This window comes from Neodiprion pinetum, chromosome 3 (assembly GCF_021155775.2).
Source record: "Neodiprion pinetum isolate iyNeoPine1 chromosome 3, iyNeoPine1.2, whole genome shotgun sequence".
NCBI lineage: Eukaryota > Metazoa > Arthropoda > Insecta > Hymenoptera > Diprionidae > Neodiprion > Neodiprion pinetum.
Window position 1 is genome coordinate 24068056 of NC_060234.1, and position 17311 is coordinate 24085366.

Genomic DNA, 17311 nt, shown 5'->3' on the forward strand with positions numbered 1-17311 from the left:
CATTGTCGAAAAATTTTTAAATAAGAATAAATTTCACTCGGAAATTTGAATTCTGTTCACATTTTACCGTGACTCAGTTCATATATCTGTTACGTTTTCACAATATGTTGTAACTATTTCCATTAAATATTACCAACAGATTGTGCAAACAGAAAAAACATGGAACATCAAGCATCTCGTTCATCCACGTTAATGCAACAGCCCAAACCGGTCATAAAAGCTGTGAAAAACAAAACTGGAACTCGACTAGATTTGACTAGATTCTTGATCTAGAAAATTTCACTAAATTTGTGAAATCATTTGTTTTCTTTTCTAGAATTCAATTAAATTGCATGTACCCGTATTTCCATCTTACTTTTACCAACTTTAAACATATAGCGATTGCAGAATATTTCATTCTCTTTATCATGTTATTTGAGTATTCAGTGAAATTTACCTGTAACTGGCCGAAGTGTGCAACCGATGAATGGATCACCAATGTATCCAGGCATACAAATACATGTGGGGATGTGATTCACAACGGAACATTCTGCACGGGTGCCACAAATACCTGGGCAAGGATCTTCACACTTGTTTCGAATGCAAGCTTTGTTTGTCGGACAATCTGCACTAAGAATGCACTCAGGTTGGCAGCCTTCATACGGATTTCCGTAATAGTCTTCAATACAACTGCATGCGCCTGCATTATCACGTTGTTGGCAAACTGCGTTAGGGCCACATGGAGATGGCTCACAGGGATTCAGAGCTTCTTCTGTAATTACATGCAAAATATCGAATTCACGTACATAAAAATATTAATGTATTATACTGATACTCATAAAATAACGGTCAAATGGATTTTCGTTCATGATTTTCTGATATCTTAGTATGTGACTGACCTTGTTTTATTACACATTGAACGAATGGATTTCCCGTATATCCTGTTAAACACGTGCAGGTAACAGCATGATTAACAATGTTGCACTCGGCATTGTCGCCACAAGAGCCTGGGCAGGGATCTGTACACTTGGCATTGATACATGCTTTATTGCTAGAGCAATCCGGATTTATAACACATTCTGGACGACATGAAGGTGGAGACCCAACGTAATTTGGAAGACATGAGCATGACGGATTACCGCCATTGTTTTGACAAAGTGCATTTGGTCCGCAAGGTGAGGGAATGCAAGGATCTTCAGGTCCCTTTGGCTTCTCTGGTGGCACTGCGAAAGCATATTATACAGTGATACTATATTGATATAATATGCAAACTGTAATTGTTCAGTAGAAATTATAATAACTTATATTCAAAATTGAACAGATAAATTTTTGTGAATAAAAATGTGACAGAAAATTCTAGAATCACATACCTGGGATGTCATAACAACTCCTGAAAGGATCTCCAGTTTGTCCTGGAAGACAGCTACATATCGGACTGTGGTTTATTACTTCGCAACGAGCATTCAGTCCACAAGAGCCCAAGCATGGATTTGTACATTTCTTGTTCACACACGCTCTTGTCGATGAGCATTCGGAACTAACAATGCACTCCGGTCGACATGATGGTGGTGAGCCTAAATATCCTTGGAGACAAGAGCATACGGCATGGTTATCCGAATTGCGGCATTGGCTGTTAGGTCCACACGGGGACGGTACACAAGGGTCGCGTTGATCATCCAGTTCTAGAATATGTGAAAAAAATTATGAACTCAAATTTATACGCACACACTAATTCATTATCGACCAAATACAATTTATATCAGTATCAGGAATTGATTTTAGAAGAAAAATATTTTATTGGCCATGATTTTTGCGTGAGCAAAATTATAAAAGCAGTTTAACAAATTCTTCAGATTTCGTCAAGTTAGTTATGAATTATTTTGGCAAAATTTTTTTCTTTCCATAAAAATTCCAAATAAATTTCCAAATAAAGCACTGCTATAGGGGTTGTTGGTGACTGAAGCTGAGATAGTAAAATGATTGATCAATTGTATAGCACTCACAATATTGGAAACCTACTGACCTGCAGTTACACGAACCTTTAATTTTACATTTTATGCCACGTCTTTAAAAAATTAAATTTCATATCGGTCAATCCAAAATATTGATAAATGCAGAATGAAAAACGTTACAATAAATTCTCACAATTCATTTTGGCATGTTGAAAAGTGTACAAGCGGACAAAAATATAATAGACATTGGAATGCAATCCTAAACGGAATTGCAATTTAGCCTAACAAATCTTCAAGCAGATATATATATATATAAAAAAACAATTGAGTTTCTAATGTGCACAAAATTGGCCTCTAAACATAAATAATTTAATATAAAGGCTGGAAAGGAAAATAAGAGTAAAAATTTCAAAACCTGTACTAGTTGTTTAGCTTCTATATTCCGCAAGGAAATTCAATCTCAACAAGGGAATTAAATATATTGTCATAATGCTGAAAATACGCGAATAAAGCATTGTAACTGTTGTTTTGATCACTCTCCCTACTACAACTAACTTTGCTACCAAACACCATCTATTTTTACTATAAAGACGAATAAACATACAAGTCGAAATTTGAGACCAAACATTTTCCAATCAATAGCTTAAACTCTTTACCTGGTTCTTGTTGACGACAGCTAACAAAAGGGTCCCCGACATATCCAGTCAGACAGGAACATACCGGAATATGGTTTACAATATCACATTGAGCGTTCTGTCCGCAAATACCCGGACAAGGGTCTGTACACTTATTTCGTAAACAAGATTTATCTCTCGGACATTCAGAATTGAGAATACATTCAGGTCTGCAAGCTTCAAATGGATTACCAACGAACTCAGGTAAACATTCACAGTCTCCATCTTTGCACAGAGCATTTGGACCGCATGGCGATGGATTGCAGGGATCGTGAACAATAGGTTCTGTGCCTAAAAATGAAATCGGTTCGTTATCTAATCTGTTACTAATGCAAGTAATGTACCTTTTTACAATTAGCATTAGAATGCCTGGACTTGTGAGTTTTAAAATCCTCCCATAGTGATTGATTAGGTATAATCACATTTTAACTCGGTTAAGTGTAAAGGAAAACAGATTTTAGTTTTCTAAGCCTGCTGTACATGAAAAATGGAATACTCTAGAGTCAAGTTTTATCGAATTTACAAGATGAATCATGTATAAATTACACGCTGAATTATAATAATAATAATTATAATAATAATCGCTACCGTTTCCCGCCATACCCGGTATAGTATGTCCCCATAAGTCTACAGAAGACTTGTGCGGGGCAAGGGAAGGGATGGGTTAGTGACCATCATTATGCAGCTGCAACAGTCTTAAGATGTTCAATAGAAACAAATTCTTACAAAACATTTAATGATTGATCAGATCATCTTTCTCAATAAGGCAGTCTAGGCATTCTGGTTTTAAATTCTTTTGGGAAAAAGCAATGATGAATTTACTTGTCGGAATTGGAGAGCATTGTGAGAATGGATCTCCGGTAAATCCTGCAGTACACGTGCATACTGGTATGTGATTTAAGACATGACATTCAGCACTGACTCCGCATGATCCTAGACATGGATCTTGGCATCTTTGATTGATACAAGCAAGATGACTCTTGCATTCAGAGCTAAGAACACATTCTGGTCTGCATTCCGGTGGGAAGCCGATGTAATTTGGAAGACAAGAGCACGCAGGGCTACCAGATATCATCTGACACTGTGAATTCGGCCCACAAGGTGATGGTGTACAAGACGGTGGTCTTTCAGTTTGTGGAATATCCATTAATACTAAAAATAAAGGTGTAAGCATTTATCTAATTTTCAAAGAATTAAATGAAAATCACACCATTGACATAGAGTTTCAAGAATAATATATTAAACCGAAAATCTTACCTTGAGAACATTGAGTGAAAGGATCTCCTGTAAATCCAGATGGACAGGTACAAATTGGATTATGATTTTTCGTTGTGCATATCGCTCTTAATCCACATGTATTTGGACAAGGATCAGAGCATTTCTTATTGACACAAGCCAAGTGAACTGGGCATTCTGCATTGACAATGCATTCTGGACGACACGATGGAGGTGTACCGATATATTCTGGTAAGCACGTGCATACAGCCTGTTCATTCACTGTGCGACATTTACTATTTGGTCCACAAGGAGATGGTGCACATGGATCTCGGGCTGGTTCTATCAGAGTCGATATATACAAATCATAATGTTGTCTTTATATTCAACTATGAGAGGATTTCAACATATTTTATTTGTTTCGAAACAAAATAAAAGAGACATTATAAAAGGTTGGAGACATATCTAAGAGCAGGATTAATTATTGATTGTTGATTATATTTTTGGATTACTTTGGAAATTTTTACTATACTAAGGTATAAAACTTATGGTAATTATATATTAATGAATGGTGACAAACTATGTTTTTAAGCCACGCAATGTAAATTTTGAGTCGTCTGACAATGAGAAAAAATACTTCACTGAATGTTGTCCATTCCATTAATATAAGCTTTTAATGTTACAGCAGAACTCAAAATAATGATAATTACTCGAGAAAAATACTTATGTTTTAAACTAGTCTCAAGAAGTACATAAAGAAAATTGTGCACCAATCAAATATGGTTTTTCATCTATTGCAAAAAAATGAACTCCGCTGTTTGTGAGTTGTTGAATCACAAAATAAGCAATATACTCTATGATTACTTCGTAAAATGAAAATTAATTCTCTGACTATTGGATTAAGATATCTTATCGGTTGTAGCTTCCATGTTGCAAGCAAAGCATGGATCCCTATAATTCTATGATCACTTCATAGAATTATGGCTAATCCTCTGAATATTAGATTACGATATAACTTACCCCTTATATCTTCCATGTTACAAGCAAAGTACGGATCCCCGGTGTAACCAACTGGACAAGTGCAAGCAGGAACATGTGCTTTCACATTACAAATGGACAAAGTACCGCAGGTACCTGGACACGGATCGATACACTTGAATCCAACGCAAGCCAAGTGAGATGCACAGTCATTATTTGCTTCACATTCTCGTTTGCATCCAGTCTGCTTATCATAGGGATCTCCAATATAATCTGAAGGGCAGGCACACGCAGCAGCTCCATTCCTCTCCCGGCATTGTGCATTTGGTCCACATGGAGTTGGGATACAAGGATTGGTTGGAGTGTATTCAGTAGCTAAGTAAGAGAATTTATGTGTAGTGTATTCCATTAGAAAATATTCTTGTTTCGTCATAGGAGTGAATTGTTTTCTATCCTTTTTAGGTTACTTACAAGATGGTAGAGCTAAGCTACATCCCACGGATGCATCTCCAACGAAACCTTCTGGGCATGTACAAAGCGGTTGATGATTCTGGACAGAGCATATTGCAAAACTTCCACACGTTCCGGGACATGGATCTTTACAGAGCTGATTTACACAAGTTGCAGTAGTGGGACATTCTGAGTTATCAACACACTCGGGTTTGCAGTTGGGTGGACGTCCGATAAAGTTTAGGGCGCAAGAACATGCAGGTTGGAAACCTATAACTCTGCACTGGGAGTTTGGTCCACATGGATTTGGTTCACACGGATTTTCTGCTTCTCTACCAGGCGGTGTGACTACTAGAATAAATATATAAAATTTAGTCTTTTGTTATCTCAACCGTTCTTTTTTTTTAATCCGATTATTATGTCTTGGAATAAATCATACCCATACCGTGATAAACACAATTATATGTACACGTATAGGCAAATAAATTCATGTGTATTAATTCTCGAAAATATTCATGTATTCTTTGAACCTGTAATGCAATCAACATGTCTAATTTGTTTTGATTGTTATGCATATAACAGAATAGTTCAGCCAAAAATTTAGACAAGATTAGGACGAGAAAAAAAATTTGGTTGTGAAATATCTGACGCACAAGTTTACACGCTTACACAAAATCAGTTTGCTATTGAACACTGATGTATTCCCAACCAAAAATCGACTTGTAGCTTACCCAAAATTTTATACTGATCAAATAACTTCACTCATACTAAATTCCAGCTTCCTGAACTCGTTATTGTAGAAGGTATCATTAGAAAAGTGAGCTTGAACTTCATCTTTTTAGATAAAACTTTTCTGATGATAACTTTTACAATAACGAAGTCAGTAGGTGAAAAATCAACATGAATTATATATTTTAGCAAAACTCATGAAGTTTTGAATAATTAATAGACGTCGAATACTAATTTTGCATAAACTGAGTAATGTGACACAAGATTTTTGAACGTATTCTACCACTATCTTTCAAGAAATCGCTGTGATTACCATGGCCAAATGATTAAATTTTCGTAAGTCAAGAAAATGAAGTTTATTCAGTTACACGCATAACAGCTATAAAATTGATTCCAGTATCGTACTATTACTGGGCGCTATTTCACACTGAACAATGAACAGAGTTATGCATAGTAATCAGAATAGAGGAATTATAAATTGACAATATTTGAAAGCCCAAGATTTGAGAATTCAGTAAATTACATTTGCCTGTTTACTATATGATTCAGCATTGAGCTCATACAAAAGTTAAGCTTGTACTTACCTTCAATCTTTGTGCAACTTGCTAAAGGATCACCGGTGTAGCCGTTTGAACAAGTACAAATGGGGTTGTGATTTACAACAAGACACTTCGTATTTAGCCCACAAGTTCCTGGACAAGGATCGACACATTTGTTGTTGATGCATGCTTTGTTTTGTTGGCATTCAGAGCTGCCTGTACATTCTGGACGACAGGAGGGTGGAGTGCCAATAAATCCTGTCTGACAAGAACAGACAGCATGTTCGTTCAACACGCGGCAGTTGCTGTTTGGTCCACAGGGAGATGGCTCGCATGGCTCAATAGGTGTGTCGCTGATTACTGATCAAACAGAATCATCAGGTTATTTCGATTGTAACTTAAGTCAAACTTTTAGGTATCAGATTTGGGTTGCATTTTACCTGGTTCCTGCACGCAGGATACTAATGGGTCGCCAATGTAGCCCGGCAAGCAAACGCAAGAAGGTGCGTGATTGAATACTTGACAAGTTGCGCTTTGGCCGCAAGCACTTGTGCAAGGATCAATACATTTGTTGTTCAAGCAAGCTTTGGTGCGTTCACAATCGGAATTGGTTACACATTCAGGTCTACAGCCTGTGTATGGATCGCCGAAATATTCAGGAAGGCAAGTACAAGAGCCTGCTCCATTTCTCTCATTGCATCTTGCATTGGCACCACAAGGCGATGGATTGCATGGGGTGCGAGGATTTTCGGTTGTTATAGGAACTGCAAGAATTGAAAATATTTCACTTACTGCGATTCTGGATAATTTTTTTTTTTTATCTTTCAAGATTAAAACATTTGTATTAGTGGTGCTTTTGCTGTGCAATAGAATTACCTTCTACTATCGGAGAGCATTCAGTAAATGGATCACCGGTATATCCTGGACTACAAACACATACAGGATTGTGTTTGACCACGTTGCAGAAAGTATTTACACCGCACGATCCTGGACATGGATCTTTGCACTGTATACCTTGGCAAGCCAGATTTCCTGGACACTCTTCATTGATGACACATTCTGGGCGACAAGTAGGCGCACGACCGACATAGTTTGGTAAACATGAACAAGCAGGGAAACCATCAATTACTCGACATTGTGAGTTGGGACCACACGGTGATGGTACACATGGATTTCCACTTGGCGTCGAAGGTATCCTAACTGTAGAAAAATTATAAGAAAATGTATTTCTGAATTCCGCCAATTATACGTACATCATTTGGGAAACATGAAAAAATTGAGTCGTCAGCAAAGTTTCCAACCCACAATCGCAATATTTTAGTTTTCGTACTGTTTGCTTTCATAATTTCATTTTTTGGGGTTGTAAGGACATTACTGCAGGAGATGAAGTGCGTATAGAATATTCTTACACGTTCAATATTCCGACTGAGATACTCAGTTGAAACTATTAAAACTGGCTTAGGAATTTTTGCATTAAAACTATGTCTTTTAGCGAATATATGATGGTTGGCTTCCAGAATTTGTACTGGTATATGTTGTAAATACTAAAACTAGGGCACACAGTGTTATGAAAATACGTGAAAAATGTATGTAACACATGTGCGTGCATTGATACTATAAATAATATCTGTGAAAATATCATACTTTCGTTCTTCAAGCATCGGAAGAATGGATCGCCAGAGTATCCTGGAACACAGCTGCAGATAGGATTATGATTAACGACTTGGCAATTAGTGTTTTCCCCACAGGTTCCTGGACACAGATCTTTACATGTCTGACCAACACAAGCTTTGTCCTGCGCACAGTCTGCGCTTACTACACATTCCGGATGACAATTTGGTGGACTACCGATGTAATTAGATTGACAAGTGCATACTGCGTGTCCATTGACTGCTCGACAGTTACTGTACGGACCACAGGGCGAAGGCTCGCATGGTCTTATTGGTGCTGGTGGATTAACTGCAATAATTAATTATGAGATTTTATTGATCTATATTACAAATTTGAGATTTTTTTCATTCTCTGATAACAGAGTAAAATAAGGATAAGCAAGTACATATCCCGTACCAACTACTCTTTTAGATTGAGGAAGATTTCAAAATTATTAGACTTTACAATGAACAATGTTTGTACAAATCAAATTGTATGTTATTCCGGATACTGAACTTTGATGGGAAAAAAAATAGATTACCCTGAATCAGTCTTGTAGAACTTGTGTTTCAACCAAATTGAATGATTTTGTCATATTCTGTTATACGTATCATTCCGGGGGAGCTGTCTATTAGATGGTGAGTTTAAGTTTGAGAAATAGCGTTGAATCTGATGTTTAAAATACCAGACCAAATTCACATTATTGTATTAAGGTTTTTGTCCAGTTTTCTGTTAATAATTCAGTCTACAGGGTCATTTATTCATTGCGGATCGCGAGATCTGGGTAAGAGAGAGCAGCTTCTGCCGGTGCCAGGTAGAACAGCTGCATCAGTTGCACTCATGTTCAGCAACGAATAACTGACCTTGTATTTGTTATGTGAAGAACAAAAACTATCCTGTCAAGGTTACTACTGTATTAGTTGAGAGAAGATTTTCATCATTACATACCTTGCTGTGGAACATGACAAGATGTCAAAGGATTTCCAGTGTAACCGGACAAACAAGTGCATGACGGTTGATGATTATAAACTTGGCATTCAGCATTCAGCCCACAAGCCCCACTGCATGGATCCTGACATTTATTGTTGATGCATGCTTTGGTATGAAGACAGTCGGAATTTTGCACGCATTCCGGCCTGCATCCCAAGTATGGATCTCCTTGGTAATCAGGAAGACAGGTACATGAACCTGCTCCATTACGTTCTTTACATACAGCGTTTGACCCACACGGTGATGGGTTGCAAGGTTCAGCAGGTGGTTGTTCAACTGGGACAGCTAAATAACACGATATTTATTTAATTTTTACAATTACAGAAAAAGGTTTTTTTAAAGTGAGACTGTATGAAAACGAATTTTAACTTATTATTGATGTGATCGACAAATCCTATACTGTATAAATGTGGATTATACATTGAAAACTAGGATTCCAATGTAGAAATGTTGCGTTTATGTGTGAGTCTTACATGAAAACGGTTGGCTCTCCTATGTTTTTAAACATTTTTTTTTATCTTTCATCGCTTCAGTGAAAACAAAGGTATTTATTCGCTTTGGGCGTGAAATGACTTTTTCTAACCTGACATGTCATTATGGTTTGCGACGGGTGAAAATGAGAAAACAGATAGTAAGAAAAGGAATCATGTATATACAAAAATTCATCATGTTCACCAGTGATATTATAACCAGATAGTACATGTGGTGCTCCCCATTAATAAATTTGGATGAATCAGCTTTATGAGCATAAAATTAATTCGCATACAATGGATAAGCACAAACCTTTCTGATTACATCCAGAGAACGGATCTCCTTCAAAACCTTCATAACATTGGCACATGGGACGATGATTCTGCACGCTACATCCAGCATTAAATCCGCAGGATCCTATACAAGGATCCAGACATTTCCTTCGAACACAAGCAAGGTGATTTGGACAATCCTGATGAATGAGACATTCTGGTCTACAGTTTGGAGGAGCACCAAACATTCCGCTTAGGCACATACAAACAGGACGATTGCCTTCAACACGACATTGCGCATTTGCTCCACATGGTGATGGCAAACATGGATTTGTTGGCACTACGTTTTTTGGCACTGTAAATGAAGTGAAATTGGAGGTATGTTCATACTGCATAAGCTACCATCAGAAATACATCTTTTAGCACATATAGAAATTTCTGTAAGAAACTGTAGCATGTGACAATAATGACCTTGTAGTTGTTGATATTTATATGAAATGAATAGCTTAAAGTAATTTTATATTATTCATTTCCGAAAGCATCGAGATATCGTATATCAAACACAATTAATTATTAGAAGCATTGTTTCGACGAATGCGTATGTGATCCATACCTTCTTTGATGCACTGTACAAATGGATCTCCGGTATACTGAGATGGACAACTGCATATTGGGTTATGATTAGCCACTTGGCAATGAGCATTGAGGCCACATACTCCAGGGCATGGATTGGTACACTTTTGACCGATGCAAGCAAGATGCTGCAAACATTCTGAACTGACGAGACACTCAGGTCGACAAGATGGTGGCGTGCCTTGGTATCCTGGACTACAAGAACAAACTGCTCGATCATTCATCACACGACAAATACTGTATGGTCCGCATGGTGATGGAGTGCACGGATTTTGAGACGGTATAAGTACAGCTGAAATTTGAAATTGAGTAAAGAATGAAATTCACATATCGTATTAAGAAATTGGCATTTCAGAATGAAATCATACTTTGTAACTTACCAGGCCTTTCAACTTTACAACCTTGGAATGGGTCACCAGTATATCCCGTCAAACAGGAACAAACTGGTATGTGATTAGCCACGCTACATTGTGCATTTCTGCCACAAACGCCTGGGCATGGATCTCGACAATGTTGATTTAAACAAGTTAAATGGCTCGGACAGTCTGGATTCATTATACATTCAGGCTTACAACCACCTACATAAGCATCCCCGACATAAGGTGGTATGCAGCTGCATCTGGCTGCTCCATCCAGAACAGTGCATAATGCATTATTTCCACAAGGATTTGGTGAACAAGGATCACGTTCGTCAGGTAGATGTACTAAAAAAAAGTAATTAGTATAACACATGAAAATATGGATGTCAATATGTGAACCTACTCTAAATGTACTAAATAAGCATACTGTGAAATCCAATTACTCACAAGGAATTGCAGTACATCCAACAAACGCATCTCCCGCAAAGCCTGATTTACAGGAACAATATGGAGTGTGGCTAATGACTGTGCAATCAGAGTTAGGCCCGCAACTATCTGGGCATGGATTAATACATTTGTGTGCCACACAAGCCTGATCGACGTTGCATTCTTGGCTAATCAAACATTCTGGTCGACAGTTTGGTGGACTTCCTACAAAGGTGCTTGAACAGGAACATACCGGTCTTCCCATTTTCACTTGGCAAATAGAATTAGGGCCACATGGAGATGGGCTGCATGGGGAACTAGGTATTTTTAGATCTGTAAATTGTAAATGATGATAACTAAAACGTACTGTTTCATGCCGTAAATATTTTCCTTGAAAACTACTGTTTAATGTCAAGTCATCATGATTCTGGTACAATTAAGATGATACCTGACGTGTGAATCCTTACCAGTTGATTCGTAGCATCTAACAAATGGGTTCCCTTCTTGGCCACCAGGACAGCTGCACGTAGGGTTGTGATTAATCACCAAACACAACGCTCCAAGTCCACAGGTGCCTTTGCATGGATTCACACATTTCTGATTGATGCAAGTTTGTATTTGTAAACAGTCTGAGCTCACTACACATTCTGGATTGCACAAAGGTGGGGTTCCCCTATAACCTGGTATACATGAACATGTCGGATAACCATTCTGCGAAACTATACATCTGCTGTTTGGTCCACATGGTGATGGGTTACACGGATTTGAAGGTCCAGGAATTGGAGTGATCTCAGCTGTAAAAAAATAAGTTATTTGTTAATTGTAAATCATCAGATTCAGATAATTTAGTACTTGTGCTTCATCCATACATGATAAATTATTCAATTTGACAATTGAGATTTCGCACTGCAGAAAAAGTTCGAATTTTCAACTCACTGTCTTTTTGAGGTTGGCAGGAAACAAATGGATCTCCTTTGAGCCCGCGATCACAGAAGCATACCGGAGAATGATTAACAACATCGCATGATGCTCCATTACCGCATGTTCCATTGCAAGGATTCACACACTTGTTGTTTGAGCAGGCTTGAATTAAGCTGCAGTCAGAATTTTGGACACACTCAAGATGGCAAGCCATGAATGGATTTCCAAAGTAATTTGTCAAACATTTGCACGTAATAGCACCATTTCTCTCTTCACATACTGCATTTGCGCCGCATTGTGTTGTGCTACATGGATCTGGATCCGCTGCAAATAGATATTAGTAAACAATCAGCATTCTACAACTTGACATATTTATTCACGAAACGTGGTAATGATTCCGAGATAGATTTAATTACCAAGGACTTGTGGCGAACAGCTGTCATACGGATTGCCATATAAACCAGTTGGACAGCTACAAATGGGTTCGTGTAATATTACTTGACAATTTGCATTAGCTCCACAAGATCCCAGGCAAGGATCCAAGCATTTCCAACCAATACATGCCTGGTTGAATTGGCAGTCAGAATTACTCAAGCACTCTGGCCGACAAAGCACATCATTCCCATTATGCACAGAATCACAGCCTCCACACACAGCTACTTTATCAGTGTATTCATCACATATTTTATTTGCCCCACAAGGCGAGGCTACGCACGGACGAGTAGTGTTTCTTTGTTGATCAAACGTAATGGTTGCTAAAAAAATGTTTTATCTTTTAATAAATGTTTATCAGGAACCAGTACAGAAATCTTAGATTACAGTGTATCAATATTAATAAAATAATGAAACTACTGATGCTCAAGAATTATTACTTACGGCGTTGAATGCAGCGTATGAACGGATTGCCAAAGTAATTGTCAATGCAACTACAAGTTGCCATATGATAAGAAACGCTGCAGTCAGCGTTAGACCCGCAAATCCTTCCCAATGAACACGGATTGACACATTTCATGTTTAGGCAAGCCTTGTCCAGTGGACAATCCGAACTTATGGTGCACTCAGGGTGACAACCAGTTTGGGGATCACCTAAGAAATCTGGTGCGCACGAACAAACTGCTCGATCTTGAATCACTTGACACAATGTATTACTGCCACATGGACTTGGCTGACAAGGGTTTGGTGCTTGTCCTTCGAATGCTGGCGAACATTTGATCATGGGATTACCAAATAATCCTTCATCGCAGGAGCAAACTGGGTGATGTAATTCCACGCGGCAATTGGCTCCAATTCCACAAGCTCCCAAACAGGGATTGTGACATTTGTACCCTATGCAAGCTTCGGTCAGCGAACATTCATCATCGTTTATACATTCAGGTTTGTTGCAACCCAGTGAACTCGTTGGATCCCCAGATGTTCCTGTTGTACATTCACATAAAGCTTGATTTTGTGAAGTAACTCTACACTCCGCATTTGGCCCACATGGGCTCGGCTGACATGGTCCAGCAATTGGAATCTGACAGGCCGAATAAGGATCACCAACATAGCCAGCCTTGCAGAAACATTGTTCTTGGTTATTGGATACATAGCAATCTGCATTTCCTCCGCATGGCCCAGGTTGACATAAATCTAGTGTTGTTGCGGCTACAAATAGTTAAACAAATGATCACAATGAATACTCTGTCATATAACGCAAACATTCATACTAAATACCTGTACAATTATCTATTTTGTTACGATAGACGATAAGGCGCAACAATGGTTATAAATAATTTAATCATGACACCTTAATTGAAATACTGTCAAATTATTCGTACTTGTACAACTTCTGTAGGGGTTTCCAGTTGTAGAATCAGGACAATAACAGGGTGGATCTCTGTTAATATCACACAAAGCTCCTGTTCCACATGGGTTTGGTTGACAAGGATTAGCCTTGGGTATGCAACCTCTGACAGTGTTTGGACTTTCTATATAGCCAAGAAGGCACGAGCATTTTGAAAATCCGTTTTCTAAGACAGAGCATTGAGTGTTCGGACCGCAAGGAGATGGATCACATGCATTTTCAGGAACACCACAAGTGGTTGAAGGTGGATTACCCTCGTAGCCAGGTAAGCAGAAACATTTCACGCGTCCATCAACTACTCGACAACCAGAATTTGGTCCGCATGGATTATCCTTACAGTTGTCTCCTTCAGGAACTAGAAGCAAAAATGGCGATCGTTGAGCATCTTCTGTAGATTATCCTTGTACAGTTATAATATCATGAATTAGGAATAATACGTACTACACTGTTTAAATGGATTTCCAGTCAAGCCTTTCGGACAGAAACAAATTGGATTTCCATTATCTATTTCACACATTGCTAGAAGTCCACAAGGGTTTGGAATACAAGGGTTTGATGATGTTTGTTGGCAACCAACATTGGGGTTGCCAGAATAACCAGGTAAACATTTGCAGGATCCTTTGTGATTTGTCACGTCACAGACTGCATTTTTCCCGCAAACACATGGATTTCCACATTTACCATTTATGCATGCCTCATTACTTGTACATTCGTTATCCCTCGAGCATCCTGCAACTATATGTAGAATTTTGTGTTTGTACTGATAATTTTATGAAAGGAGGGTGTATCGCTATAACCATGTGTAAATCATCTTTAAAAAATTATTCTTTGTGTAATATCACCTTTAGTACATTGAATGAATGCATTTCCTTGATACCCGAGTTGACATTTGCACTGAGCTTCATGATTATCAGCCACACATTCAGCATTTTCCCCACAGATATCCTTAGAACAGGGATTAATGCAGAACCTATTCAACCGGTCGCAAAGCTTGTTCGGTGGACAATCCTCATTGTATTGGCAAATATTTCTACCTTCTTCAACTGAAAGAATCAAAAGGTTTGTCAATATGAGCATGCACATAATTTGAACCAACGAGGAATGTATGATTTAAATTTGATGGGTCTGTTACACAAGTCATCTTAATGACACTTTGACGGCGAAAAGACAGTTCACACTAGTGAGGTAGTGTGTGTAACAGTGATACTAATTTTGAAGACCATAATCATGAAGATTACGTCCAAAATCTTTAGAGGTCAAACTAGGATCAATGAAGTGAGCATATTAAATCACGATTTTGCCATATGTCATCTTCGTTTTTGCAGGGCTGTACTTTTTTTTATCTACAAAGTGGAGTAAATCTTACCTGTATCGCAAAAGACGAATCCATTTCCGTGATAGCCTTCTTCGCAGCTACAGTCAGTTTCATGGTTGGTATTGATGCAAACTGCATTTTTAACGCAAGGATTTTGAACAGCGCATGGCTCTTGACATATGTTTTGGATGCACGCCTGCGTCAGCAAGCAATCCCTGTTGCTAGTGCAACCCGCTAATGGAAGAGTGAGAAAGCCCATATAGCCCGAAGAAAGGTGCATATTGAGTTGTAAAACGAAGAGGCAACTAATGTATTGACTGTTCATTCATATGATTACACGATACTTCATTGTTGTGAATTAGTTTCGAAAGAGTATTGTGTTAACTCATTTTCTTTGACGAGTGTCAAGTATATATTCTTATGTACACCTGAACAATACTTCATAACAAGTGAACCACATTATATTGGGTATACTCGGATATTGTTGGGTACCTACATCTGAGACTCAACAAATGGTGCCTCTTATCGACGGATTGGTGTAACAGATAAATCTTTTTTGAAATATAATTATATGTTTCAAATTTGGGGATTCTAATAAGATACGTGCATTGTGCAAAAAGCATAATCGGAATATGCAAGCCTCATGTAAATGTTGTTATTAACTCAGAAGAATTGCAAACTCTAATCAAATTTCAGAAAAAAAATTATTTACACATACTCGTTATATACATTAATTACATATTTACATTTTCACTTGTTCTGACCAAAAAGAACATGAATCATTAATTCGTTGTTTAGGAGTTCTGATTATGTCGATACAAACCTTGCACGCAAGTACTTGACGAGGGATCACACTCCATTCCTGGAGGACAGTATTCTGGGCAGCCATCAGGAATTGGGTCAGATTCTGAAATCGGAAACGAAATTTCATTTCAACATAATAGTTTACGGTATGTGAAATTACAACCAAATAGACTTGTATGCCTCCTCAACTAATATCAAATAGAGCCAGCAAATTTGGGTTTTATTGGACCATGTTCATTCAAAACGTAAGTAGAACTTTATAATATTGTCGTCGAATCTTATACATATCAACTTATCTTTAACATAACTGAAATTATCTCTACAATATACCTCGTTTGAAGCAGACTGGTCTGTGCTCCTGGACGTGGCAATCTTCAATGTAATCGCAGGGGTTGCCAAGTGTACATGGATTTAGGCACTGTTGATTGATGCAGGCCAACTGCTCTGTGCAATCGGTATGAGACGTACATTTCACATCTATTCAAAACGTTAGTCATTAGAATATGCGATGTAAAATTTGGTCAGATGATTATGCAAAAAAAGGTTGATGGTTGTCCAAACGATTTTTTAAATCACAAAAGCAGCGAATAATGAACATATTACAGTATACTAAAACTGATATCATTATACATCATTTGCAGTTAGATTACACTGGGGTATACTATGACTACATGAATTTTTTTGGATAGTGCTTTCAATATATATATATTTATACAATATATCTATATTATATATTTACAAGACGAACAGTAAAACATTGCTTCTTAATTAAAATCGTGATGAATAAATGAAATGTGTATGTGACATACAAGTGCAATGAGAATGCATGGTAAAAAGTAGTGACCCGTATTTTCCTACGCCATCACATTTATACATAACATGTTAAACCCACACCCAACAATTGTGGTAGTCTAATATTGTAGTATAATTTCGTGTATAAAGTAATTCATCCAATCACCAATCATTAGTACACATGCAGAGACCGTAATACAAACAAACGTGCGATTGAGTGATATTTATCATGCACTCATGCTGTAATGTAGGAAGTAAATAAATCGCATAGGTCGTGAAGCCACATAACACAATATTCCATAAACATTTTCTTATTCATATC

General features: G+C 37.8%; 1 protein-coding gene across 2 annotated transcripts in view; it reads right to left on the bottom strand.

Annotated features, from left to right (window-relative positions):
- dpy (dumpy) overlaps nt 1–17311 on the bottom strand; it is a 133060-nt gene that overhangs the window by 63744 nt on the left and 52005 nt on the right. For both annotated transcript variants that reach the window (XM_046617677.2, XM_069134602.1), the window contains exons 42-68: nt 16528–16674; nt 16217–16300; nt 15445–15627; nt 14921–15121; nt 14520–14813; nt 14053–14433; nt 13115–13879; nt 12655–12993; nt 12254–12562; nt 11785–12111; nt 11339–11650; nt 10913–11236; nt 10513–10824; nt 9940–10254; nt 9115–9441; nt 8161–8475; nt 7393–7716; nt 6957–7280; nt 6562–6876; nt 5270–5599; nt 4841–5173; nt 3863–4162; nt 3428–3757; nt 2588–2896; nt 1350–1661; nt 879–1202; nt 437–751 (exon numbers count right to left, since the gene is read on the bottom strand). In XM_046617677.2, coding sequence (XP_046473633.1) covers nt 437–751; nt 879–1202; nt 1350–1661; nt 2588–2896; nt 3428–3757; nt 3863–4162; nt 4841–5173; nt 5270–5599; nt 6562–6876; nt 6957–7280; nt 7393–7716; nt 8161–8475; nt 9115–9441; nt 9940–10254; nt 10513–10824; nt 10913–11236; nt 11339–11650; nt 11785–12111; nt 12254–12562; nt 12655–12993; nt 13115–13879; nt 14053–14433; nt 14520–14813; nt 14921–15121; nt 15445–15627; nt 16217–16300; nt 16528–16674 — 8451 coding nt within the window. The remainder of the gene's footprint in view (nt 1–436; nt 752–878; nt 1203–1349; nt 1662–2587; nt 2897–3427; nt 3758–3862; nt 4163–4840; nt 5174–5269; nt 5600–6561; nt 6877–6956; nt 7281–7392; nt 7717–8160; nt 8476–9114; nt 9442–9939; nt 10255–10512; nt 10825–10912; nt 11237–11338; nt 11651–11784; nt 12112–12253; nt 12563–12654; nt 12994–13114; nt 13880–14052; nt 14434–14519; nt 14814–14920; nt 15122–15444; nt 15628–16216; nt 16301–16527; nt 16675–17311) is intronic.